At 39.9% G+C, this 26,566-nt stretch overlaps 2 protein-coding genes across 5 annotated transcripts; one reads left to right on the top strand and one right to left on the bottom strand.

The window, feature by feature from the left end:
- Positions 1 to 476: 476 nt before the first annotated feature.
- B3GALT6 (beta-1,3-galactosyltransferase 6) lies at positions 477 to 6,712 on the bottom strand. The gene has a single exon (XM_009922827.2). The coding sequence runs from the start codon at positions 6,588 to 6,590 to the stop codon at positions 5,547 to 5,549; it is 1,044 nt and encodes a 347-aa protein (XP_009921129.2). The 5' UTR covers positions 6,591 to 6,712; the 3' UTR covers positions 477 to 5,546.
- SDF4 (stromal cell derived factor 4) lies at positions 6,705 to 26,388 on the top strand. 4 transcript variants are annotated; one of them, XM_069782634.1, is made up of 7 exons: positions 6,705 to 6,798; positions 8,830 to 9,195; positions 17,327 to 17,463; positions 17,957 to 18,070; positions 21,781 to 21,939; positions 23,122 to 23,297; positions 24,937 to 26,388. In XM_069782634.1, exons 2-7 carry the CDS (start codon positions 8,888 to 8,890, stop codon positions 25,111 to 25,113), a joined length of 1,071 nt encoding a protein of 356 aa, XP_069638735.1. In that variant the 5' UTR covers positions 6,705 to 6,798; positions 8,830 to 8,887; the 3' UTR covers positions 25,114 to 26,388. The 4 variants fall into 4 exon arrangements, with proteins under 4 accessions (XP_069638735.1, XP_069638736.1, XP_069638734.1 ...); XM_069782635.1 differs by lacking the exon at positions 6,705 to 6,798 and adding an exon at positions 6,900 to 6,918; XM_069782633.1 differs by lacking the exon at positions 6,705 to 6,798 and adding an exon at positions 7,106 to 7,435.
- Positions 26,389 to 26,566: the final 178 nt, after the last annotated feature.

Below are 26,566 nucleotides of genomic sequence, written 5' to 3'. Positions count from 1 at the left end.
AAAGCACTGGAGAAGTGTTTTTATTACTAGAGTGTTGAAATGATTTGAGCAGGTGTTATACTGAAAATATTTTCCAATTCCTTGTCAGAATGTTGCTAGTATTTTTGGGTTTTAACAAAAATCAGGACTATAGTCAATGGTGTTTATGGATGTCTAACTGCTTAGAATACTTCTTAGCCAAGACCAGAATCAATACGCTTTTTAGTAAGAGAAACCCTTTTTCCAACTGCATTAGTTTGTCATGCCCCTGTGTTGCTACCAATGTAAAATTAGGATGAACAGGTACCTCTATTTATGTATACATGTGCCACTAGCTACTTCAGGGTTCTGGCGTGCTGATCAGTCATTATTACTGATGTTAACCGAAGCACTTTTGTGCAATTTCTTAAGACTGAGCCAATCCTCTGTGCCTCTCAGTGGCATAATAAAGTGAAAATAACCACACTGGTATCTTACATAGAACAAGCAATCACCTATACAGCAAAAATCTTTTATTAAAAATCACAGCACACAGATCCTTGGCCAGTAAAGGCATACATGAAAGGACATAAATACATATACAATACGCTTATGCAATTACCAAGAGTTATCATCACAGATAGCTTCATGTTTCTAGCAGTTTATTTCCTATATAAATGCTGAGCAAATAAACTGTGCCACACCCCACCCCCAAATGGTAAAGTTATGTGGCTGCAAAAAATGTGCAATTTCATTCAACTGTTTAAGACACACTCAGCACAGTACCCCACGCTAATTCTGTTTCATAAAGGCACACTTATGTAGTATCCTTCAGCTTCAGATAGGCTACAAGTAACAGACTGATCCATTTCCAAGTTTTCCTAGACATTACCTAAATAGTCTGTATTAGAAAGTAATAACTGGCATATTATGTTGGCATAAAGTAGTTCAAGTTCCAAGGTAAAAGCATATCTTACACAGGTACATGTAGCAACAGATTTCAGTCTTGCAGGCAGTGTTCTAAATAAAATATATAGTAGTGTAGGTGTTGACAGTTTGTCAAGCATACAGCAATAGCAAAAACATATTTCAACTCTGATGCTGGAGCTGAGCTGAACAGAAACTAATAGAAATGCAACTCTTAATCATCTTGCCATGCTGCTGGGCTTTTAATCAAATCTGCAAAGCTAACACCTTGGCCCCGAAAACATTAGCGTTAGCAGATAGGAAATACAAATTTAAATGCTCAAAAATGAGGCATTTCAACTACAGAAAATGTAACATCTGTCAAAAGTATGACACATAGAAGCTGTATTTGAGCAAACTTCACACAAACGAGGCTAGACGTTCAGAAAAGAAAGTATTCAGTTACAGGAATAGTAATTTCTAACTTGGGTTTGGTTTTTAAAAAATCTTGAAGTGACTATAGGAATTCTTGGAAGCTTGAGGATTTTTTAACTGGAACTGTTAGTTTATTCAGTATGGCAATTAATGTTTTAGCTACTTATTTTTACACACTATAAGTCATGTTGCATGTAACTTAAAAAAATCACTGGAAAATAAAATCAACTTTCTAGCTGAGTTTATGCCATTGTCAGCTTTAAATATTTCAGTATCAAGTCTTGGATACGATCATGGAGAGGGCAAGTCATAAACAATTAATTTCTCTACTGTATCTATTAGCTCTGGTAGAACGCTAAATGCCCGATTTAAAAAATAATTTAAAAAAAATTCTGTAAATAATAACAAAAAGCTCAATAGTGTTACAGATCAACTCAATGGTAGTCCTGAGTGGATACCAACATAAGCTTACAGACTTGACACAGTTGCCTAACTTATAGTAACATGCTGATATCTAGAAAAGCTAAAGTGATAATTTTTCCCCACACTAACAAGAATATTAAAAATGGAAAGTATTTATGAAGAGAAAACTTAGAAATCAGCAGAAACACTACTTAAAAAAATAAAAAGCCCAACATATTGCTAACCTATTGCCACTACGAAGGGCTACAAAAAAGACGACAAATCTGTTCCTGGATAATTTAGTTTTCACTAAGGACCACAACAAAATGTTCCACTCTAATATAGCTGCTATAAAGACCAAAACCTGCTTATTTCTCAGCAGCACTTAAACATCCTTTCAAATGCTAGACCCACTGAAGTCAGACTCCTCCCCCTGACTTTCAAGAGAGACAAAGATTACAGCATGGTTTTCGAGTATGAAAACATCACATACTAGATTTCTGAGATGATGTCAGGAAATACGGGACCTAGTCCTTAGAAGGTATGAAAGACTGCCTTTAATTACTACTTTGAAAACATTCAATTCATATGTCGTTCAAAATACGTTTTATATTTTGCTTTAGAAAAAATGGGGTCAAAAGTTAATTTTGGACTGAAACTTTAAGTTTTAAAACTTTAGTGACTCACTCATGCAATACACAGATTTTTCTTGATCACTCAAAATAGCATTAATAGGTCTTTCACATGCAAATTCTTTCTAGTAAAATATATTAAAAAAATCCTGTACTAGTTAATGTTTTTCTGGGGTTTTCCACACATGTGGGATGTTTGCTCTCTCCCAAATGATTCAATGTGCTTTTAAAATATCAAAAAAGCCGAAAAACTTCATCTTTTACTTCTGTGGAATTTCCCAGTTAACTGGGATTGAAATCTAAGCCCTGTATTTGCGGTAAGGGGGTGTCTAGTAAGAAAACTAAAACCACTTACCAAAGGACAAGAATCTGTCAAGCCTTCCATGTTAATTTGTTTTGCAACTAGAGCAAAACATGGGTAACCTTAAACAGAAAAGCATATAACGAAGCCATGTCAGACCAAGATCCAGATATTAAGTATGTAAGAGTGGTCACCATCATTTCTGAGCTTCATCTCCCAAGTGTGCAGGCAGTACACCTAGGCAGGCAACGGGCTGTGCTGCTGTCAAGAGATCTGCTATGCTAGGTACTTCACCTCACACTTGTGTAAGAAACACTTAAAGAGAATTTCTTTAACTATTAAGTATTTCTACGCACAATGTTTTCCATGGGGTCAAATATCAGATGGAGATCCAGCATTTCTCTGCCATTAATTTTGCTAGCAATGAAAAACACTTTTTTTTTGGGGGGAGGGGGGGGAGTTGTGAGTAAGGAGAGTCAAAGTCAACAATGTAAACAACTTCCATGAACACAGTTATTGATAGAAATGGATAAACAGTACATTCTTACTAGCTTGAGAGACATGCAACAGACTTTTGATCTGCAGCTCAGATCACAGTACTTTAAGTAATGGCTTGTACACCAAGAAATTCAAGCACTGTTTGATATGTAATTCTCGTGGACATTACAGTACCTCCTTAAACAAATTTAAAATGACATTTAACTATCTCATTTTTCCTATACATAATACATTTTCAATAATTATAAATAAATACTCACATTACAAGCATTTAATCACATATATACACACAATACTAGTGAACCCCAAATGGCAAATAGATATTTTTTAAATGCTAAAACCAATTTAAATTTCCTGTAATCTTGTTAAATTCTTGTTTTAGAATAGTATACCTTGCTGAAAAGCACATCTGCCTATCTGTCAACGCATAAGCATGCATTAGAATGGACACATGCTAAAATAACTTTTTTTCAGTATCTTAATTTGTTTTAGAAGGAAGTAAAAGATTTGTTCAAATTTTCAAAATAGAGAATTATCATTCTCTGCAGAAGACTTTTCTTAATCCTCAATAATTTAATCAAAACAAGAGAAAAATAACAAAAAAACCCCCATAGTTGATTCCTTTGGTATGAACTGCAAACTTGCTAATTTAAGAAGGAAAAATACAGACACATTGGCACCCCTCCCTTTTTTTTTTTTTTTGCAATTTTTCTCTTCCTGCAGGTGGGAACAGACACTGACTTAGGCAGAGGAAGAAATTAAATTGTATGAAAGTGCAGTGTGCAACAAACAGTAAAACTGATAATTAAGAATGCCCTTCAGGCATAAAGTAAAAACTCTGCTTATACTGAAAGATGTGTAGCTGACAAAGGTTACTGGAAGTCAGTAGCTCTGTAGTAGTACTGAAAAAAAAAAAGGTATTTCTGTGTATGAGAGCACCTGCCATTCAAAGATGTTTGAATTACAGGCTTACGTAAAGGTTTGAAGATAACTAACATGGTGAAATTGTGTAAGTGATCTCTTCTACAGCCAAGACTGTCCTGTCTGTATTTACTCTTCAATACTGCATCTGATGCTGACAAGCTCTGTCAGTACTAGAATTATTTGTAGTGTAGACAGGATTTAGGAACATAATCCCATTTACTGACATATCACTTGAGCAATTAACCTAGACCACCTGTAAAATTATTTTTAGTTCCACTAAAATGTGCTATTGGAGAGGAGGGAATTCACACAGTCTAGCTTCAGGCATCTAAATGTGACTGTTGTGGGATTAGTCCCCTTAGATTGCAATGTATCTCCTGAAAAGAGAGACAAGGTTCTCCTCAAAGAGGAATTTGGGGGGTGGGGGAACCTATTTCTCTTGACTACAATACAGAGTTTACTTTCTTAGCTGAGGTACCCATGTTAGGGCAATCTTGTTTGAACTCCAAATAGCTTCTGCCGATCTAATCCTGCCAATTTACATTTTACAGAAGTAATCCAGAACAATCTAAGTCTGAAGCCTACAACATCTGACCTTGTAGTAGTCAGATTACTTACTGTCAGCAGGGGAAATGTTTCTTCATACACAGTGTATTTGGAGGATAAACTAAGAACAACACCTATGCCTAACAACTGAAGGCTAGCTTTGCCACGTAACTATTTGCCCCCCAAATAAGATAATATATTCTATATCTGCCAAATACCGTAACTCATCCACCTTTCTAAATATAGACTTACTCCGTAGCTGCCAGATAATTTATGTACATGATGTCTTTAAAACAACAAAAAGCTCACAGACAAGTTACACAGAAGGTCTAATAATTCCATTCTTGTAAATCGGAGCACTTGCCAAAGAACAGGCTCTCTCCCTCCCCTAACACAAATACCCTAGGTAAAATTGTTCCCTTTACTTGACTGCTTGTGTCAGTAACCAGCCACCTGTTCCCACTGGCAACAGCAGCTGATTTGCAGCCCCATTAAAATCTTCAAACCTTGCCAAACTGACACTTCTTCCTAGCCAAGAAATAAACAGCAGATGCTAGTTTCACAATCTTATAGATAGCATAAAGGCCTGTCATGATCTTTAGCAAATAAATCTTAGAATCTGTTAAAAATCTTCCAGTAACTCTTCATTCAAGTTATCTCCCCCAAATTTCTGTACTATCCACATTTTTCAACCTATTATTTGCCTTCAATCCTGTTGTATGAGCCTTTCCATGCTTTTTGTCATATTTTTTTTTTTAAAACATCTCTACATCATGCCACATCAGTAGCTCTTAGAAGTTTCAGGATTTCATTGATTGTGACATAATGAATCGTGCAAAATCTTTTGAGTAATTTTTAAGCCCTAGTTACTGGGATTCTCCCCGAGGAACAGTAACCAAGCTCAGAGTGTCCATCGATATTCTGCCTTTTCCTTCCTCAGACTTTCACGGGATGCCATCCTTCCTCTGGCAACATTGTGAAGGAGGCACTCCCCAGTCATACATGTAGGAAAGCCTGAGCTTAACCTCCTCCTTACAGAGCTTTCCTTCTTTAGCCAGGGTCTGGTGCTTTTCCAGCATGTCCTCGATGCTTTGCTTATGAGTTACTATGTACTTATTGTTGCAACCTCGTGACTTATACTCAGTGTCAAAACGAGGGTCGTGCACTCTCTTCACATCAATGGGAGCCAGCCACACCCCCAGGGAGACATCTTCACTCTGCCACATGTTCAGGTAGTCTCTGCTAAGACGCAAATAGCGCACCAGGTCTGCAGAAATCACATAACCGCCACCCAGCGCGTACGGTAGATAGTAGTCACAGAGCACCCAGGCGCTCTCTTTCCACTTGCCACCAGATTTCACTCGGCCGCGGCCGGAAAAGAAGCCCCAGTAGAGGCGACGCGGCTCCTTGGCTCTCAGCTCTTCCACGAGCACATCCAAGCGTACGAAGGTATCGTCATCAGCCTTCAGGGCGAACTGGAAGTCCAGGTGCAGATCCAGCCAGACGTAGGTGGCCAGGACTTTTGCGGTCAGGTTCTCGTAGGAATCCCGCAGCTCTGGCAGGAGGAGGAGGTCTTTGTGCCGGCTCTGCTCTAGCTCCAGGCTACGAAGCTCCTCTGCCCCGAGCCCACCCGTGCCGATCACGAAGCGGCTCCAGACGTCATCGTGGGGGGGACGCCCGGCGGCCGACAGCCACGTGCTGCGGATGATGCTGCGACGCTCGCTGTACTTGGGGCCGCTGGTAATGAGGACGGCCAGGAAAGCGGTCTCCTCAGGAGAAGGTGGCGGGGCTGCCGGGGGATGCGGCCCCCTGGCACCCCGCGGCGGCAGGGCCGCAGGTTGGTTGTGCGGGAGCCCGCGGGGGACCGGCAGAGGCCGGAGGCCCTCGGAGGTGCACTTGGCCAGGTAAAGAAGGACCACGGCGAAGAGGGACAGGCCGCCCAGGCCCAGGGCCGTCTTGTGGCGGCACAGCAGCCGCAGCAGCTTCATGGCCGCGGGGCCTCGACGGCCGGAGCCCTCCCCCCGCCCCTCCCTTCCAGGCCCCGAGGCCCCGCCCACCCCGAAGATTTAGGCGGGAACGGCAGGAGTCCCGCCCCCCCGGCCGGGGGGGGGGGGGGTGTTGGAAGGGCTTACGGCCGCCGAGAGGGGACAAGCTTCCTGGGGTGGAACCCTCACCGCGCTTCGCCGTCCCTCAAAGGTGGTTTCATGTCTCCTTCCTGCCTTTTCCTTTTCTCCGCGGGGGAAGCGCCGGCTCAGGCCGGGAGGAGGAGCGGCTCCGTCTGCTGCCTACCTGCTGGGCCTCCGGCGCGGGTTCGAGGTGCGTGTGTGTAGCGGCGGCCGCCGCTTCGCTCGCCGCCTGCCTTGTGGGGGAAGGGGGTAGGAGGAGTGGCCGCGCCCCGCACCACCTGACCGCACACGGCGGCGCCTCGCGGCGGCCATTTTGCAACCGGGCAGGTGAGGCCGAGACGCTGCCATTTTGGTTCCGGGCAGCTGTTTTGGGTGGCGGGAAGGGAAGGCGTTTCAGCTTAGGGAAGGCCTGCGCCTCGGCCGGCTGTGTTTCCAGCCCTGATGGAAGCTGTGGTGCGCCCTCGTTGTGGCACAGTAGAGCGCGTAGTCTTGTGGTAGTAGTCGTGTGTTAGCTAACTGCTGTTCTGGTTTCACAAGGATTGGTAGTGGCGTGCTACGTACAAAAGGCAGTATTTTTAAGGGCTTCCGAGCGAAACAGATAAGCCCAAAAGTGGAGGTGTACGTATACCCAGGAAAAGGGACCTGGCAGGGAATTAAAAAGGTCCTTTCACGCTTGGAGGAGGAGGTCTGCTTTGTTATTAATTCAGGTAAGGGAAGAGCACGTGAACAACTACGCTCAAATTTTTAGCACCGGGAGTTTTGCTTTCCCTCTTTACCGGCTCACGGCAACCGCAAGGCCTTGGCACCTGCGACGGCTCGGGGGGGGGGGGGGCTGAGTGGGAGGGAAGCAAAATGGCTGCCGCAAGCGCCTCAGGGCGCTTCCCTGCCCTACTCCAAGATGGCCGCCCCCCGCCCCCCCTTCCCTCACACACGCACTGCGTTTTGACGAAGTTCCTACGCAGCGCGCTGACCCGGCCCGTTCTCTTCCCTCCACCCGTGCCTCTGAGGCGGGAGTGGGCTTGGGGGTCTTCTGCGCCGGCTGACGCCCTTCCGTGAGGAGCCGCCGGGCAGGGAGCGGGGCGAGGGGCAGCGAGGCCGAGGCTGGCCTCCCCGCGGCCTGTCACGGTTCTCAGAGGCTGCGTCCCCCTTCTGCGGGGTGGGGACCCCCGCGGGCGCCGCGGAGCTCTCGGTGAGTGCGTGTGGCTCTTGCTGGAGCCGGGTCGGGACCGCTACTGCCCTTCGAGTCCGGCGGGGCAGCCCCGGCCGGGCTCCCCCTCTCCGGTGGGGAGTTCGCCGTCACCGCTCGGTCCGTGACTCCTGCCGCGGGCTGGGCGGGTTACTCCCTGCCCGGGGCTGTGCTGTGCTTCGCGGGTCTGTGGGTTTTGTGCTCCGCGATGCTCCGTCTGTCGGGCTGTGGTCCTTTTCACTGTGCCTGCAATCTGCGAGCTCGCATGTGGCAGCGATTTTAACGCACCGGCAAGCAGGTCGTGACAGGTCCGCCCCTGGCGTTGCTTTTCCTGCCGGCTGTTTCCTGTGCGTTTCCAGATCCGCTTTATGTGATGGTATTTGTAATCGTATTTCCCACAGTCACCGCTTTCCAAAAAGACCTTTCCGTCTTTCAGCCTTTCTAAAGGGGCGGTGTGTTGAGATCTCTGGTAAACTGTTGTGCTGTCGTGGCAGTTTCTGCACCTTGCTGGGCAGTGCAGTGCTAGTGTTAGGGACGTTGGCACAGCTGAGCTGGGACTGCACGTTCAGACAGTAAGTGCTTCGTGCCCTGGGTTGACTTCTCAGTAAATGCTTGGGTTTCAGTTGCCAGGTCAGCTCATGCCATAAGACCTGAAGACAGTTTTCAGAGCAGAACTAGGCCATTTAAAGGATGTTATCTTCCAAAGTTCTCTGACAGAGGTTACAATTGTGCAGACTAAAAACTAACCTAGATTAATTTTTTTGTTTTGTATTTATTATTTAACAGGATTTTTTATTCTTTCATGGCAATAGTTGCATGTGTGTGTAGATTCTTCTGAATTTTTAGGAGATGTTTTATTAGTGACATAATGTTCTAGAGTTTAATTTGCTTGTGTTTTTTCCTTTTTCTTTTTAGATCATTTAATCCATTCACAGTAATTTAATCAGCTAATATTTTTAATAAAAAGGAAAAAATGATGTCAAGACAGGCCTTTCTCTGCAGTTTGGGATCTCTGTATTTGTCCCTTCTGTTTATATTTCTTCTAATGGATGTTTATGCAAGGCCTGCAAATAATTCGGCTCTCAAAGAAAAGCCAGCTGATAGTAAAGATGAGAATGAGATCTTGCCCCCAGATCACTTGAATGGGGTCAAAATGGAGATGGATGGACATCTTAACAAAGAATTTCATCAAGAAGTTTTTCTAGGAAAAGAGATGGAAGAGTTTGAGGAAGATTCAGAACCCAGAAAAAACAGGAAGAAGCTCATGGTCATCTTTTCAAAGTAAGTTATGTACATTGCCAACAACAGTGCAGCCTCTTTCTCTGATCTTTAGAGTAAAATTTGCAAATTTTTCTGTGATAGTTAAAAATTGCAATGATGGGGGGAAAGCATCATACTATAAGCACTGTGTTCGTGTTACTAAGCTATTAACATGCCTGTATCAAACATTCTCAGGAGTGAGAATGCATGTGTTGAGAGTCATGATCAGTATACAGGATTGGTGCTGTGGTCTAGTAAAATTTATGACAAGATGTACTGTTTCTATGTGAAAAAACCTATATAGCCTCTTGAAGTATGAAAATTAATATTTTTCCTGGTTCCTGGCTCAATGAATAATCAATCACACTTGTATTTTAGATCAAGGAATTAGTGAGGAAGGGCTTCCTTAGTGGTAGGATGCCCATGCAATGAATTGGCAGGGTGGGAGTTTGTTGCATGTGATGGGTAGACCCTGGCTGGACGCCAGGTGCCCACCAAAGCCGTTCTATCACTCCCCCATCCTCAGCTGGACAGGGGAGAGAAAAATATAACAAAAAGCTTGCGGGTCGAGATAAGGACAAGAGAGATCATTCACTAATTACCATCACGGGCAAAACAGACTCAGCTTAGGGAAAATTAGCTCACTATTACAAATCAGCCAGAGTAAGGTAAATGAGAAATAAAACAAAATCTCAGAACACCTTCCCTCCACCCCTCCCTTCTTCCCGGGCACAACTTCACTCCCGGATTTCTCCACCAAGCCCCCCCAGCGGCACAAGGGGGACAGGGATGGGGTTTACGGTCATCACATGTTATTTTCTGCCGCTTCACCTCCTCAGGGCGAGGGCTCATCACACTCTTGCCCTGCTCCAGCGTGGGGTCCCACCCACGGGAGACAGTCCTCCACGAACTTTCTCCAACGTGGGCCATTCCCACGGGCTGCAGTTCTTCACGAACTGCTCCAGCATGGGTCCTTTCCACGGTGTGCAGTCCTTCAGGCACAGACTGCTCCAGCGTGGGTCCCCCACGGGGTCACAAGTCCTGCCAGAAAACCTGCTCCGTGGGCTCCTCTCTCCACAGATCCGCAGGTCCTGCCAGGAACCTGCTCCAGTGCAGGGTTCCCACGGGGTCACAGCCTCCTTCAGGAACCCACCTGCTCCGGCGTGGGGTCCTCCACGGGCTGCAGGTGGATATCTGCCCCACCGTGGACCTCCCTGGACTGCAGGGGGACAGCCTGCCTCACCAGGGTCTTCACCACGGGCTGCAGGGGAATCTTCGCTCCGGCGCCTGGAGCATCTCCTCCCCCTCCTTCTGCACTGACCTTGGTGTCCGCAGGCTTGTTTCTCTTACATGTTCTCACTCCTCTCTCCGGTGGCTGTTTTCTCCGCGTCCCAACTTTTTTCCTTCTTAAAAATGTTATCACAGAGGCGTTACCACTATTACTGATTGGCTCGGCCTTGGCCTGTGGCGGGTCCGTCTTAGAGCCAGCTGGTATGGGCTCGCTCTCTCTTGAACACGGGGGAAGCTTCCAGCAGCTTCTTACAGGAGCCACCCCTGTAACCCCCCCCCGCTACCAAAACCTTGCCACATAAAACCAATACATTGCAGTTTTGTTCTAGCAGTAGTATGCTCTATTGCTTTGCTGTAAGTTTTGTTTCAGTTGGCAATCTGAGTTTCCTATTTATTGTTTGGTCTTATATTCCATATGGATCTTGTTTCTATTGTGACTTCTGCAAATAACTGCAGAGGAGAAACACTGGAAAGACAATAGTACAGGGAAGAAAAGGGACAGAGCAACAATGGGGTAAGATTGTGGTAGGCAAACAGTTGCTTTTTGTTCGTGAAACTTTCTAGTTGATACTGAGTGTCTAAAATTTGAGTGTCTCAAATGAAATACATGAAGGTTAAAAATAATTATGCCTAACCGCACATACCAAGAATTCAGAAATTGACATGACAGCTTTCTTCATTAAGTTAGCAGTGTTGTTAACAAAACATTTAGTTCCTCAGAATTTAGAAAAAGAGAATGAAACATGAGAATAGAAAGATTAAAATTTTTTTGTAGCCTTTTTGAAAACTTATCTAGCTCTTTACTTGGTGCAAAAATATTAACTTTACTTTTCGACATTAAAGCATTTTTCCTTTTATAAAGCACTTCTTGTGCTAGATAAGGTTTGTGTCAGCTAATAAACTGTCAGATGTGCAGAGGTCAGTAAACATAATGGAAGTGGAAATCAAAATCAGTGCATACTTTTAGACACTAGGTGGCAGAATTGGCTTGATTTGCATTTTTGCAATAGAGGCTTAATTTTATTAAAACAGCTTAAATTACATTGGTGCTTTTAATGATGATGGTGTGGGGAGAAGGCTTAACAAACCTTTTTTTTCTGCAAACTTTTCATTAACAGGGAAAAAATATCAATAATAACATTGGATTTCTTTTTTTCTGGTGTTCTCTTAAGCAAATGTAGCTAAAGCAAATAGGCAAACCAGAGTGCCTTTTTCATTTAGAGTAGAATCCTTTATTACTATGTCTGCTGTTCAGACCACTCACTTCATTGGTAGGTGTCATGGTTTAACCCCAGCCAGCAACTAAGTACCACGCAGCTGCTCACTTGCTCTCCCCCAACCGAGCGGGATGGGGGAGAGAATTGGGAAAAAAAAAAAAAGAAAGTAAAACTCGTGGGTTGAGATAAGAACAGTTTAATAGAACAGAAGAAACTAATAATGATGATGATAATATTAATAATAATAAAAGGATTTGAATATACAAGTGATGCACAATGCAATTGCTCACCACTCACCAACTGATGCCCAGTTAGTTCCCAAGCGGCGATACCTCCTAGCCCCACTGTCCCCAGTTTATATACTAGACATGACGTCACTACCCCTTTGGCCAGTTTGGGTCAGCTGCCCTGGCTGTGTCCCCTCCCAACTTCATGTGCCCCTCCAGCCTTCTTGCTGGCTGGGCATGAAAAGCTGAAAAATCCTTGACTTAGTCTCAACATTACTTAGCAACAACTGAAAACATCAGTGTGTTATTAACATTCTTCTCATACTGAACACAAAATATAGCACTTTACCAGCTACTAGGAAAATAATTAACTCTATCCCAGCTGAAATCAGGACAGTAGGATATAAACAAATACTAAGATTGTGCTTAGGTTTCATTTTCTTTATTGCTGTATGTTTATTGGAAACATTCAACTTGTGGTTAGTAAATTGTCATTCACAAATTGCAAACAGTTTTTTTCTGCCTGTTTGTTATGAAAGAGGTTGTCTTAGGAAGCTTAAAGCAATTGGATTCAAGATCAACTTCAGCCAGATACTTAAAATTACATTCCATCAGATGATTAGATTAGAAATGTAGAAAAGCATTCTGAGGAATTTGGTTGCTTTCTAGACGTAATCTTGAAGGCTGAGTGAAAGGAGAAATACTATGAACTTCTGTGAAAAGCTAGTAAGTCACAGGCTTCCAGATGCTTCAGAAATATTTTCTTTGAAGACATAAAGAAGACATAATGTGTTTTCAATTAATGAAAGCTGAGATTCTACAGTATGCCAGTATGATGTAGTCAATTCAAAGCATAAATTATTGTCCAGTAGGATTACTGAAAATAAAGTTGAAACATGGAAGAAAAGCTTTCCAAACCATGATTCTCTAGGCAAGCAAGCTGTATGTGACTGAAAGAACAAGTGGCATTTCATAATTCTGTAATTCAGTTTCTAAATTCACTTTTTACTGGGAGCACAAGCCTTACTTGTCTACAAGTTTTACAAGATAACCAGTACGTCTGCTTTGCCCTCTGAAACTAGAACATGGTGCAGGAAATCCTGGGTGCATCTCTTTAGTCTTCATTCCCTGCCAAGGGTAAGTGTTCAGGTACCTTCAGGTCAAAAAAATCTGTGAAAGGCACTTACTTGACATCCATCCTTCTTATAGTTCTCATAATTGAAAAAAAAAAAAAATCAAACCCCAAACGTTTGCTGTTGTCTCTATTTAAACAGTTTAAATTAGCCTGGATTCTATAGACTTTCTGTTCTTTTTCTGTATGATGTAGTTTAGCTTGTGTGGATGGGTGTTGATGGCATTGGGTATATTCAGTTTGGTGAGCCTTGCTTCTAAGGGTCACTTATCTTGTAAATTAAAATTACAGGTATTGAACAAAACTGATAAAGTACAGAAGAATGTAATGTGTGTGGCTTTCTGTCAGGGTGTTTTCTGTGGTGATGGAGTTACCTCTTGTGAGTTTGAAAGCTGAGTATCCCTCTAGCATTTGCATTTTGCTGATGTTTTCAGCTACTTGGCAGCAGCCCTAGTTGTGATTTAAAAATGAAAATCTATGTGTTAGCTGAGTGCCTTACCTTGATGGTCATTCATCAGGTCACAGGCTTAAATACACCTTCTGTTAAATACTACCATGTACGGAGGGGTTTTGGTTTGTTTGTTTTCCCCTTGTTTAAGTGTCATGAACTTATCTTTTCCTAAAGCAGAACTCGTTCTGAATCCCACAATGCTTGTAAGTGTAGCTCCCTTAGGTTTCACAGCTCTGACTGCATGTTCAGACTGCACATGGGGAGTGGTTTTGGCAAGATCCATGCCCCCTTTCTTAATTTCAGGTTTGTCTCGTAGCCTAACACAGTATTCATTTCTACTAGTATGCCTTCTGTCTATGGCAGAAGATGCTAGTAATGACAGCTGATGTTGGACAATAGCAGGCAGAATAAAGAATGAGCAGAAGGGACGCTTTAAGCTTTCCTGTTTTGATATCTTCAGTTATGCTGTATGCCATTGGAAGGTTTTAAGTAGTGTGTGTACCCTGACTTGTGTTTTTCCTAACCTGTACATTTAAATATGTGTCTAATAAATTTTGCATACTTCCTACCATGTAAAGTAGAGCTTTGCTTTGGTTTCTGTTGTTAAAAATTATTTTCTGGATCTGCTTTTCATTATTTGGGTGAAACAGAAACCAGCTCTAAAGTGATATGCATTAGGTGCTCAAGGAAATTATCTTCAGTCCTTTAGGTAAGAACACTGCCTTCCTCTTCCCCCCAGTACCTCTGGCAGCATTGCAGTGTTGTCATTTAGGAACCCGAAAACATGAATCTGAAAACCCGAGTGGCCATTGTTTATTGATAATACTTTCTGATGTGGACTTTTTGAAAGGTGGCCCCAAAAATCTGATTTTTAATGGGTTGTGGTTGAGAAACTACACTGAAGTGTTTAAAACTGTTCTTCCAAGCTTGACATCTGTATTCAATGCAGCCCTTACTATAGGCTTTTGTTAAGGAAAAATTTACAATTATCCTACAAAGTAGCATACTTGCCTGTTTCTTATTTGAAGGTAGTATTTACATTTAGTCTGTGAATAAATAATGAAATACAGTTGGAACAGTCAGTGAAGTGTTAACCTTGAACTTAGACAGTATAAAGAGCTGTTATGTCTGATGCTGCCCATTACTGAAATGTATTAATATAATGCCATTTATCACATTGCATCAACTACTGTCTGGGCTGTGGTTTTTCTATAATTTTCTCTGGAATGAGACAGGTAAGCAATAAGGTAAAATGCTTTCTGGAGTCTGGTTTTTAATTCAAATTTATGCCAATGGTAATCCCTGCTTTTGCAAAAACTTTCTTTGCTGTCAATTCAGGTAGTAGTATGTCATATACCTGAGTTTCTACAAATCTGACATAGCACACTTCTAGCAGAAAACTACGCTTCTTGTAGAAAAAGAGCAATCAAGATTTTTTTTTTTTTTTTTGTGGAGCTGGTGTATCATGAAGTTTGAGAAATCGTCACAAGGTTTCTGTATGTAGCTTGCCAAGGAAGGTTTGAGCAAAGTTGTAATATGGGATGATACTCTTACTTAGATTCATCTTGTTTTCTTGAACTTAAATTTCTTGCCAGTACTTGTTCTTTGGCAATTTTTTTTAAGGAGTGCATTAGAATGTACCACTCTTTACTAATATTTTTTGAGTGTTTAGGCCTATCTGCCTCAAAGTGATCGCCCATCACCGTCTTCCGAAATCAGTTTTCCATGACTTACCAGTATTAGGTTGTTCAGCAACACGTAATTATCTAAGCTTGTTGTTATTAGTGGAGATATTTTCACTGGTCCATTCTGAATGAGATAGTTAGCTAAGGAAGCATGGACAGTCTCTTGTTTTTATCACCTTAGATGGTAAGCTGACAGCAGGACCATATCTTGTATTTCATACAGTTGTAAATATTCCTCTCAAAAGCAGAAGTGCTGTTTGTGGACACTGAAAGGATTTCAGCTCACCTTGTACAGTGGATGCCTGCTAGCTCATGAAAATCTGAGTCATTGGAGACTTATTGTGGAACTGCGGTAGCAGAACAAAGGTGTACTTTCGTGAGCTAGAAGAGCAATAAATGGGATGTTTGTTACCTTTCTCCCTAGTTACAATGTGATTTAGATGGAAAGTACAGCTTGGAAGTAGTGTGTTTGATAGCTTTGATCTAAGGAAACTAGAATGTTAAATGTTGAGGGGAAAATGCTTTATTTTCCCTTCTCATTTTTGATAGTACCTATTCAGTATCAAAACCCACATTTGTTCACCTGGTAAATGCAAGGTGGCATTGAGTGGAACATGACCATTTTACTGCTCTTGCCATTGATACTGAAAAGTTGCTAATACTGAGCTTGTGCGTATATGTATGTGGAAAGATATGATACAATATTTAAAACCACTAATACTGCATTTATTAATACAGCTAAATGTTGTAGAAGATTAGGTGCTAGGGTTGCTATTTGGCTTAAGGTTTTAACATTTAGTTGACATTTAAAGGCAAATCACGTATTTAATAACTTGAGTTTCAATGATAACACTTCAGTACTGTTAAGACAGTGATAGAAACAGATAAAAAAGCCAGAGTCAAGCTGGGGTTTTTTATTGTGTTTTTCTTTGTGTGTGTGGGGGGGTTTTGTTATTGTTGGTTTTTTTTAATTGGGCAAGAGTGGTTTTGGTATGCTTTAAATAGAATCTTACCTCCTAAATGTAAGTCCTCCTAAATGTCTTTTCAGTTTTAAATATTGTTATATCTTTTCTTAATAGATACTTAATGATACACTCAAAATAAAGTGGCATGTTACTGTTTTTGTATTTGTTCTTCAACTGTAATTTTTGTATTAACTTCTTTTTAATGAAATAGGTGTTAATGGAAATGATGGTATGGCAGCATATCGTACTACCAATACTGCTTAATTGTATTAAATTAAGGAGAACAGTGGACTGTCAGATTGGATGTTTACTGATAATTTTAGTCAGGTAGAAAAAGTTTAGTTCTGTAGCTCAGTAGCACTGATTACAAGCATATCCTTTAACAAAGCAAAGTGAGCCTGATAATTCAGAAACCTAATGGAGAACAAATGTATGTGCAGAACTTTTAAATGTGTTAGGAATTAAAAACTTACCAGCTCTAATCTGTTACCAGAGATCAAGTTATAATAGAGGAAACTTGGTTGGGTTGGTTTTTTTCCACTTAGAAGTACTACAGTCAAAGTATTAAATAGTTTGAAAGCTCTTGCACCAAGGTTATTTACATTATATTTTCATTGTTTTTAATGGTCACGACAGTTGTGATCTAGGCAGGCACAGGGAGGCAGCTCATCAGTAAACTAGATATCTTGGAAGATCAAGGTAAAAAGGACTTGGAAAGATAAATTCAGACGGAGTTAATGGCTTGAGTGAATGTTAGAGAAGAAATTTTTCAAAGTAGTGAAAGTCTGCAGCAGCTGGCAGTTGACAATTCTGAACCACTAGGAAATGAGCTACTATGCTATGAGTGATGTATTTGTGGTTTCCTCTACTTAAAAAAATTACTCAAAAACATAATATTGAAATGAGTTACTTCACTCTGCTGTAAGTTATGTCTGTTTTTCACTGAGTAGTAACCTAGATGTTGTAGTTACTTAAATTTAATTATGAAATAAATGGCTAACTTGTTTACTCTGTAGTTCAAAGAATGTACAACTTCTGAGAGAGTGTTATAAATAGACTCTTTTCCTTAGCAACCTATGTTTGTTATTGTTCAATAAAGTAACTAATTTAGAATCTAAAAAGATACCACACCTTCCCCCCTCCCCCAGTCCCCAGATCTAAATCTTGTTTGCTGTTCATCCATAGGGTGGATATAAATAATGATAAAAAGATAGGTGCGAAAGAGATGCAGCGCTGGATCATGGAAAAGACAGATGAACATTTCCAGGAAGCTGTGGAAGAGAATAAAATGCACTTCCGAGCTGTGGACCCTGATGGCGATGGTAAGATGAATGATTCCTCCATCTCCTGGTGACATCTTAAGTCAGTTGCTAGTAGCCAAACCTACTGGCTGCCCTTCAGATGTGCTGCGACAAAATCCAAGTTCCTCTGGACTGCATGTAATCACAACAGTTTTGATCCATACAGAAGATAATAGAGCAAAGAAGTAATGTGCTTCAGTCAGCATTGTAGTTCTGTGTTGACTGCTATGTTATTTCACTTGCGGTCATAGGAAATTGTAATAAGTTAAGTGGCTCTGTTGGGGATGGGCTGAGGATGGTGACGTAAATAGGTTATTTTCACAAGGCCTGTCTGGTCTAAAGAAACATGAAAGTGAATCAGGTGATAGTTTTCACGTTGCCTTTCATAAAGCTTAGTGTGATGGTTATAGTGCTGAACCAAAAGATTTTAGCACATACTGTTTCAAGTAATGAGAGCAAAAGTTTGTCACTTAAGCACATTATGTCATGTCTGAGATGTGGCTTTTTCTTACAGGCCATGTGTCCTGGGATGAATATAAAATTAAATTTTTGGCAAGTAAGGGCTTTAATGAAAAAGAGATTGCAGAGAAGATCAGAAACAATGAAGAGTTGAAAATAGATGAAGAAAGTAAGTGCAGACTGTTGGTGTGTTGTTGGTTTTTCTTTTACTTCCCTAAGACCTGAATGTCAAAATTGTTCTTAATAGAAGATGAATGTATTAGTTGTTCTGTTTCTACACAACTGTAGAATGTGTGAGTCATGACAGAAATACGAAGTTTCTTTCCAACTCAAGTCTGCATTCCCAACACTCTTGATGTAAATATTTAACACTGAAAAATCTTGGTTGCTTATTTGTTACTGCCTATTTGAATAGTTTTCAATTACTTGTGCTTAACAGTCAGCAAAAATTTCAGACCTGTGTTGTCTGTGGACCATTGTATTTTTAATGCGGGAACTGGGTCCCCTGTTGCTTCAAATGAAAGGGCGCTGCTATACACGATTCCTGTTCTAAAATTGAGGAGGGGTGTATGTGTTACCCAACAGTGTTGTGTTTAAATAGGCACTGCAAAGCATACTAGAAGTTAATGGCAGAAGGTTGCCTAACAGTTGTTTCATGTTTCATCTAAGTTCTCTATAGAGAGAGATTGATTCTTCAGGTTAGTGAGATTGATAATTTCTTCCTTAACTACTTTTGAAACTTTCATTTGAATCTGGCTTGGTGTAAATGTGGCAACTCTTAACAGAGTAATCTCCCTGCTCCCCCCCCATCTAAAAGTGTTTAAATGTACTGTTTAAAAGTGTTTAAATTTACTGTTAAGTAAAACATGAAGCCTTAGCCTTTCCTTGCAGGAATTAGTCATTTAAAAGTGGGTTATGTTATATTTTCCATTTATCAAAAAGCAACTAAAATGCAAATGGGCCTTTGAATTTTATGGCAGGGAAAACACCTGTGCAGCGTGTTCTATGGCAGTGTGGTTAACTGCAGTTTACAGGAATGCTCATCAGATAATAGATTTGCTGAATAAGGGAAGTGTGTACATAATCATTTTTCTACCAAGGTAAAAAGCCTTGTTTGGGAAAATCAATTTAGTTATCTACCGCTTCCTGAGGATGACAGGCAAAACTTATTTTCATACTCTAGTACAGTGTAAAAGTACTCTTTTTCAGTCTGTGTAATAAAAAAGTAACTGAATGTGTGGATCTTAAGGCATGTTCTTAGTCTTGCACAGAAGCATGCTACAGTTTAGATACCAGGCCAGAACTAGGGACACAGCTTTATTTAACTTACGCAGATAACAACAGTTTCAACTGATGAGTGACAGTTGAGTTTCATGTGAGACTGAGTAAGAAAGGTAGGCAAAGGGAAATTGACTTGTGACTTCTAACATTTGGGATTGGCTATACTGGAAAACCATAAGCAAGTGACTTGATTATTCTGTGCTTACTTGTGTCCTTGATGTAATGAAGACTTGCCATTTACAAACTTGCCCCAAGATTCATATTAAGACTCTGAAGGATTTCTTTGCTCTTCACAAAAAAACATTCACTGAAGACTTCACTCTTAATTGCAACTAGCATTTCAGAAATGTAGATGCAACTGTTGGGTTTTTTTTTCCTCTTGTAACTCAGCAACCAAAAGCATACAGGAGTTATTTAAGACAGTTTATTAAATAAAAAAAAGTTTATTATCTGAAGACTGTAGTCTTTCAGAGTGTTTTTAAAACTTGTGAAAAGCAAATGCTTCAGACTTGTGTTTGTTAGTGTATTTTGCAGATAGCAGGGTGTGCTACAGACAGTATTTTTTCCAGTGTGTCATTTAGAAAATGCCTACACCAGAAAAAGAATATACAGGTATTTTTTTTCCTGTTTGGTTATGTTCAGGACCACTAGGTGCCCGTAATTGTCATGTTGTGTGTTGTAGGGTGGTTTTTTCTTCAAATCAGATGCATGGTTTTAGCGGAAACTCATGTACAAATTACGATTCTCAGTTGAGTTTAGGAAAAATTCACTTAAAAAGTGCTTGTCTGCAATAAAGTAAGATGAAATGAAAGAAGTGGAAATGTAAAGTGATTTTGGTGCTGATGTATCTGATAGTACATGTGTACTTCAACTTGCACTTGCTCCTTGCAGCAAAAATATTTCCCTTTATTAAATTATAGTGATAACTAAAACATATGCAGGGTTTAGGTCTGAAGTCAGAATGCTTTCTGATAAAGAATAGACAAGGTAGCTAAAAGGAGTAATAAATACTTGTATCCTTAAGAAACTGAAAGCTAAATGCATTTCTTAGTGCTTAGCTTAGCATCTGTTCTTGATGTTTCCAAACTTTATTTTGTAGAGCTACCCTCTTAAATCTCTCATAGTTCCAACAAATCACATTTGTAGGCTGAAATACTGGATGATGTATCCGAGTCTAAGGATATAAGTTCTCTCTGGGTAGGCGATTCTTTTAAATTCTGAGCCTTTGACAGGGTGAAGGAAGAAGGGAGGAGCAGAGGCAGGGCAGACAGAAGCGTCTTCATAGCTTTCCTAGTCCTCTGCTTTTTATGGCTTTGCTTATAATCCCTTTTCAGTGGGTGCTTTGTTTACAAAGAACAGCTGTCCATTGAAATGTATTGTTGATTGCTGTAAAAACTAGGCTTTGGTTTTTCTTTTTTTATAATCTGTTTAATACAATTCTTAAGCTTAATTCATGTATGTAGTTTTGTGGAGGGCCAGGGTGCTATCTGGAATTGCGGTGTGGCTGGAGAAAAAAAACTCTGCATTTAAAATTGTGCGCAGTATGTGTAATTCAGTCACCTCTTTGTGGTAGATCACTGTACCATTTTAACTCAAATCCTGTGAGCTTGAACATATCTAAAAAGAGTTCAAAACAATAATACAACTGGTTTTGGTTTAGATAATGTTGTATTAAGAAATGCCAAGTTGAAATAAGAAAAGTTGAGTGTTTTACCATTGGAGTAATGAAATGTGTCCCTTTGATTATGCTTGGAACTGCCATGTTGGCAAAGAATATTTTCTTACCTGTGGTAGACTTAACAGGTGCTGCAGAGTAGAATAAACCTATGTAGGGCTGTTAGCCAAAGCACTGGTACAATGGTGCTTCACAGATCAGAAGCATCTTTCTAGATTTAATGATTGCCGTGTTATTTGGTCTTAGAAGAAAACATGATAAATGTTAAAGGGTTTGTTGTTAAAGGGTTATTATTTGGGTAGGAAAAGAATTGGTTGACATCTTTCTTGTAGATATTAACTAGGTGTGTGATGTCACAACTGCAGTACATGGAGATAGTGAATCTGAAGAATATTTTGAATTTGAAGAATGTTTTGGCTATTTCAATGCACAGGACTGGTTTGAGGTAGAAAACAAAAACGATTTTGTTCAGAAGAAAGGTACTACTGCTATTCAGGCAGGTGAAAGATTTCTGTTGGTAGTAGGCTTCAGAATGTGAAAAGAAGAAAGGAAAACAAGAAGTCCTGAACAAAGTTGGATTATTCATACCTCCTACCATAACCAGCTAACACTACTGGTAGGATGATACTTTTCATTTGATATGTTGAAGCTTTGATGCAGGTGTAGCTAAATCTTTATTTTTGTCTCCTAATTTCATTTCAGTTGTTTGGTTAAAGGATCTTTCCTAGTGTTTCAGCACAAACTAGACGAAACTAACTGCACTTTGTTTCCCCTCAGCACCTGCTTTCCCTGGCAGTTGAACTGTAAAATAACTGGTTCATAGCTCATCCTTGTTTAAACAATTGAGTGATAGGGGAGGATGTATTTTAAGAACTTCACATAGGTTGAACATGATAGCTTAAATCTTCTTCTTAAATTTCTAGCACAGGAAGTTTTAGATAACCTGAAGGATCGGTGGTACCAAGCTGACAACCCACCTCCTGATCTGTTGTTGAATGAAGAAGAATTCTTGTCTTTTCTTCATCCAGAGCATAGTAGAGGAATGCTGAAGTTCATGGTGAAAGAAATCATCCGAGATTTGGGTATGCCATTTTAAAACATGTTTCTTGGGAGTTGTTTACTTGCAAACCATTTTATTGGGTAGATGTTGTTAGGTCATTGCACTGTCACGGGTCAGTCTGAAATCTTGGCACATCTTGTTTGCTCTGTTCTACACATCTTCTAACATGATAAGTAAGAAAACCAAACTGTTAGCACAAATGCTGGCATCTCTGTAGAGTTGTCTGTGCATCTCTCAAGACTAAATTTAGTCTCTGGTTGTTAAAAACCAGCACAACATTATACATTAGATATTCTGAGTACTTCATACAAAGATCAATTGTAGGGTCACTGTAGTAATAGGAGAAAAGATTTGATGAATAGTAAAATATTGTAAAATACATTGATGTGAATGTTCTGTGAGGAGGGCATTAATTGCTTTGTACTTCCCCAGTACAGCAGCCATGTAAGCATTGTGACGTACAGTCATAAAAGTGGAAATAAATGGTTGAGGTTTCTAAGAAAACTTTTTTTAAAATTCTTAAGTATTGGCACACTTTTTCTATTAAGTCTGTAGTGATGCATATTTAAAACTGCTAGAACATTTGGATTTAAAAAAAAAAGAAACTATGACTTTGCTAGTTGTTAGCTTAATAAATATGAAGAGTTTCCAGTGATACTCGAGTGTGTGACGCACAGAGACAGAACAACTCCAGTACGCAGTCTTTTATGAGGGTTAATCTACCTGAATGCTAATAAAAGGGAACACTGGATACAAGTGTTCTAAGAAAGACAGAAAGAAGAATGTCTGTTGCAGTAGTTTGCTGAAAAAATAAACATCAACAATTAAAAAAAAAAAAAGCTCTAAGAAAATGTCTGTTGCAGTAGTTTGCTGAAAAAATAAACATCAACAATTAAAAAAAAAAAAAAAAGCTGAGCTTCCCACCTGGTGTGTCCTTCAGATCCAGAAAACTTATTTTTGTTTAGTATATTGATGAGCATATGTTTTTTTTAGCCTTAGAAAACATTGTGTGTGTACCATAATACAGAGAGGTTTTGGCTAACCAAAGATACGAATGGTAACTGTTCTTCACTACTAGAGTCAGGATTGTGGACTGCTGAAACCAGGCAGGCTGTACCAATGACATCTCTTGACATGAAGGAATTTCTCATTTTTAATTGTCATTAAGCAAATACTTTTCAGTTACTATGTACTTCTATTGTAGATCAAGATGGAGATAAGAAACTTACCCTTTCAGAGTTCATTTCATTACCTGTTGGTACTGTGGAGAACCAGCAAGCTCAAGATATTGATGATGACTGGGTAAAAGACAGAAGGAAGGAATTTGAGGAGGTCATTGATGCTAACCATGATGGTATTGTCACAATGGAAGAGCTTGAGGTATGTCTTCCTCAAATAGTTAGTTCTAGTGTCTTTAAAACCAACAGTTAGTTTTTAAATACAGGATTTAAACTGCTTTAGAGAATATGAAGTCCAAAAATATTGGAATTAACAGTATGGTGTGTGTGTCTACTTTACAAAACTTTGGATTATAGTATTGTTTTATAGTGCTTGCAGATAGTGTTGTTATGTTTTTTTATTAAAGAGGAGGGGGAGTTTTCCTAGCGTACCTGTTATTCAAAGGTATGCTTTTAGGATTTTGTCACATAAGACACTTGTATGGATATGGAGTGCATGAAAGCAAGTCACAGACTTCATTAGGTGCAGTAGTTAATGGGACAATGAGTCATACTTTCAGTTGCAAAAGGAGTAAATGGCAACCTATATATTCATTAAAAAAAAAGAAAAGAAAAAGAAAACAAACAAACAAACCCCGAAAAATAACACAAATCAAAAAAAACCACCAAGGACTAACAAACCCTGGGGCCCCAGTAGCCTAGAAAATAGCAGAGATATCTTGTCTTTCAGAGTGTTTTTTCTTCTCTAAAAAAAAGAAAAAAATATTATTTTCAAGCATGCATTCTAGTTTGTGGCCTTTTTGGACTTTGGTTTGCAGAAGTAAGGCTTTCTTCTAATAATTCTGTCTGCAGAAGAGTTTACCAAACAGCATGAAATATTTTGCACCCTATAGTTGTGGCAGTTTTGTGGCCAATGGAAGAGGCTTATGGGTCATTCTGGCTTTTTTTTCATTTCTGGATGTAGAAATGTATTTTGACTAGCAGAATTCAGACTGCAGCATGGGCAGTGTGAAAGGAGAACCTCTGAAATAGTGGTTTTCTCCCTGAGAGAGGATGAATGTTAAAGTTCCTAACCTTCTTAGTATGCAAATATGTGAGATGAACAATAGTGATAGTATGGATAAACAGTTATATTGTGACATAGACAATGTTAATAGCTTTTTTCTGAGAATTTTCTTTTAAAAATACCCGTTTTATCTGTGAAGTCTTTGTATACGTCTACACACATAGACGCACATATATGTCACATCTTCTGCGAAGAAATTGAAGATAATCTTGAGTCTTCTACATCATGAACTGAAGAGCACTGCTTGAAAACTTTTAATCTATTTCAAGTTAGTTGAAAGAGCAAAAAGCTTTGTTTCTGAGACTTCTGACCTCTCTAATGTCTGCCTGGCGGCATAAAATGGAACAAGAAAGTTCTAAATTGAACATGTTCTAAAACGTTTGTCCCCAGAAACAAGAAAATTTAGGTCATACAGATTGATAGTGAGCCACTTCTTAATTTTGAATTGATACTTCTTCACAAAAAACACCAGATTTGATAGTGAGTTTAGTTTGCAACCAAAATGTCAAAAATTTTTATTGTAGACACTAGCATAAGCTGAGAAAATCTGGATTTCTGTTAGAACAGCCAAGGAAGCAGTGAATGGAAGAATAGCTAGGAGATAGATGTAAGCCTGTTAAAAAGATGTGCTAACACCTTTTTCCATGACTTACGTTGATTTTGGGATGGCTTATGTTGGTCTCGTAATTGCTGAAGCTTATGTAGAGCTAAGGTTCATAATTCTGATGTGTGGAAATGTGTGCTTAGTGATTGAAAATTTTCTTATTTGTTTTAGGAATACATGGATCCTATGAATGAATACAATGCCCTAAATGAAGCGAAGCAAATGATAGCAGTAGCAGATGAAAATCAAAACCATCACTTAGAGCTGGAGGAGATCCTGAAATATAGTGAATACTTCACAGGCAGCAAGCTTATGGACTATGCACGTAACGTCCATGAGGAGTTCTGATCCTGCTCGCTTTTCCAGAGCTCTGAAGCACTTTCTTGCTTTCAAAAAGAAAAAAGAAAAAAAGGAAAAAGAAGTCCAACCCACAAACAGACAAAAAGTTACTTTGCTGCTATCTGTGTTACATGCCTACAGTGTGTTGTCCTAGACTTAAAACCTTCCGTCCACACATAAGATCTACAGCTCTGTTGCCTTCGGTATGAGGGAAAAATAATGGGGCAGGTATTGGACTGCATCTGTTTGCCCTGGTTTGTACGGTTAATCCAGCTGAAGTTTCAGCTGCTTTTGGCTAATCATATTTGGTGGAGGCTTCTTAAATATTTAACTCTTCTTGCTGCCCTCATAGCTGCTGATCCATGGAAATCACAAATAACACTGAAAGATGTTGGCTTTTGTATAGGGGATTGTGGTTCAAATACATGTGTTCTGACCTCATGAGAATTTCCATACATAGACTGATGGGCTAATCTTCCAGTATTTTTCTCAATGCTTCTCAACCTACTTACATATTGTTGAGAATTTAATACAAGTTCTCCCTCCATTGCTGACTACCTTTAGGAGCTGTGGGGAAGAACTTATTTTAAATGTTACAGAGAAACTTCTGCATCTGCTTTAAAAAGAATACTGGTTATAGCGTGACAAGCTTTGCGTTTGCAACTGCACTGGTAATGTGAGAGACTTAAGATTGCTTATGTTTTCAAAAAATCAAATTTCATGGGGAAGGCTTCTTTGTGGACTTAAAGATTTTGGACAGAGCAGTGGGATTCACCTAGGTGTGTGATTACTGCTTAACTAAAACTCATTGTTAAAACTAGTGTAATTACTTGCCTCTGCAACTTAATGATGCCGATGAACTCATGAATGGTGAAGCTAGGGGAAATACAGGCTTTGCTTGAACTGCTTTTGCCAGAGCAACATGCAGTCAGCGCGTGAGAAGCTTTTTAATCAGTCTGGTTTTGGGTAATCTCTGAAAGTGTCTTGCAACACAAGGGTCATATCCACTACTGTCTAAAATAGAAAATTTATTTTTACTCTGGTTCCATCTTTACAGTAAAAACCCCTCTTTCTGAAGGGTTGCCTGAAAATCCAAGTGAGATGTTATATTTGATTAAATTTATTCTCTTAATATAATGTAAATATAAGTATTGCTGTCTGTTTCTGTCTCAGTATTCCCTTTCTCTTCTTTTTTTTTTTTGTTTTTGTTAAATGGCTTGTATCAGAGTCTTTTTATATACATATATCTTTTCTCATTAAATATTTTTCTCCATGCTTTGGAAATGTTGCTGTTCTTAGGTTTGTCAGTAAGTGGGAAAAATTGAAATTCTTCAGAGGACAGACAAATTAAAATATGATTTTGAAAGAACGGTAAGAGAGGGATAAATCCAGTTGATAATCTCGTGTTAAAATGAGTTTAGAACGTCTGCCACTTTAGTCAGCCTCCACTCCCTTCCACCTC

The sequence above is a fragment of the Haliaeetus albicilla genome, chromosome 4 (genome assembly GCF_947461875.1).
Source record: "Haliaeetus albicilla chromosome 4, bHalAlb1.1, whole genome shotgun sequence".
Taxonomy (NCBI): Eukaryota; Metazoa; Chordata; class Aves; order Accipitriformes; family Accipitridae; genus Haliaeetus; species Haliaeetus albicilla.
The sequence above is the reverse complement of the archived record's forward strand: the minus strand, read 5'-3'. Positions and strand labels throughout refer to the sequence as shown.

Coding starts and splice junctions, on each gene's coding strand:
- B3GALT6 (XM_009922827.2), bottom strand. CDS start 6,590: ATGAAGCTGCTGCGGCTGCTGTGCCGCCACAAGACGGCCCTGGGCCTG.
- SDF4 (XM_069782634.1), top strand. CDS start 8,888: ATGATGTCAAGACAGGCCTTTCTCTGCAGTTTGGGATCTCTGTATTTG. Junction 18,071..21,780: donor GTTGAAAATAGATGAAGAAA/GTAAGTGCAGAC, acceptor TTAAATTTCTAG/CACAGGAAGTTTTAGATAAC. Junction 21,940..23,121: donor AGAAATCATCCGAGATTTGG/GTATGCCATTTT, acceptor CTTCTATTGTAG/ATCAAGATGGAGATAAGAAA.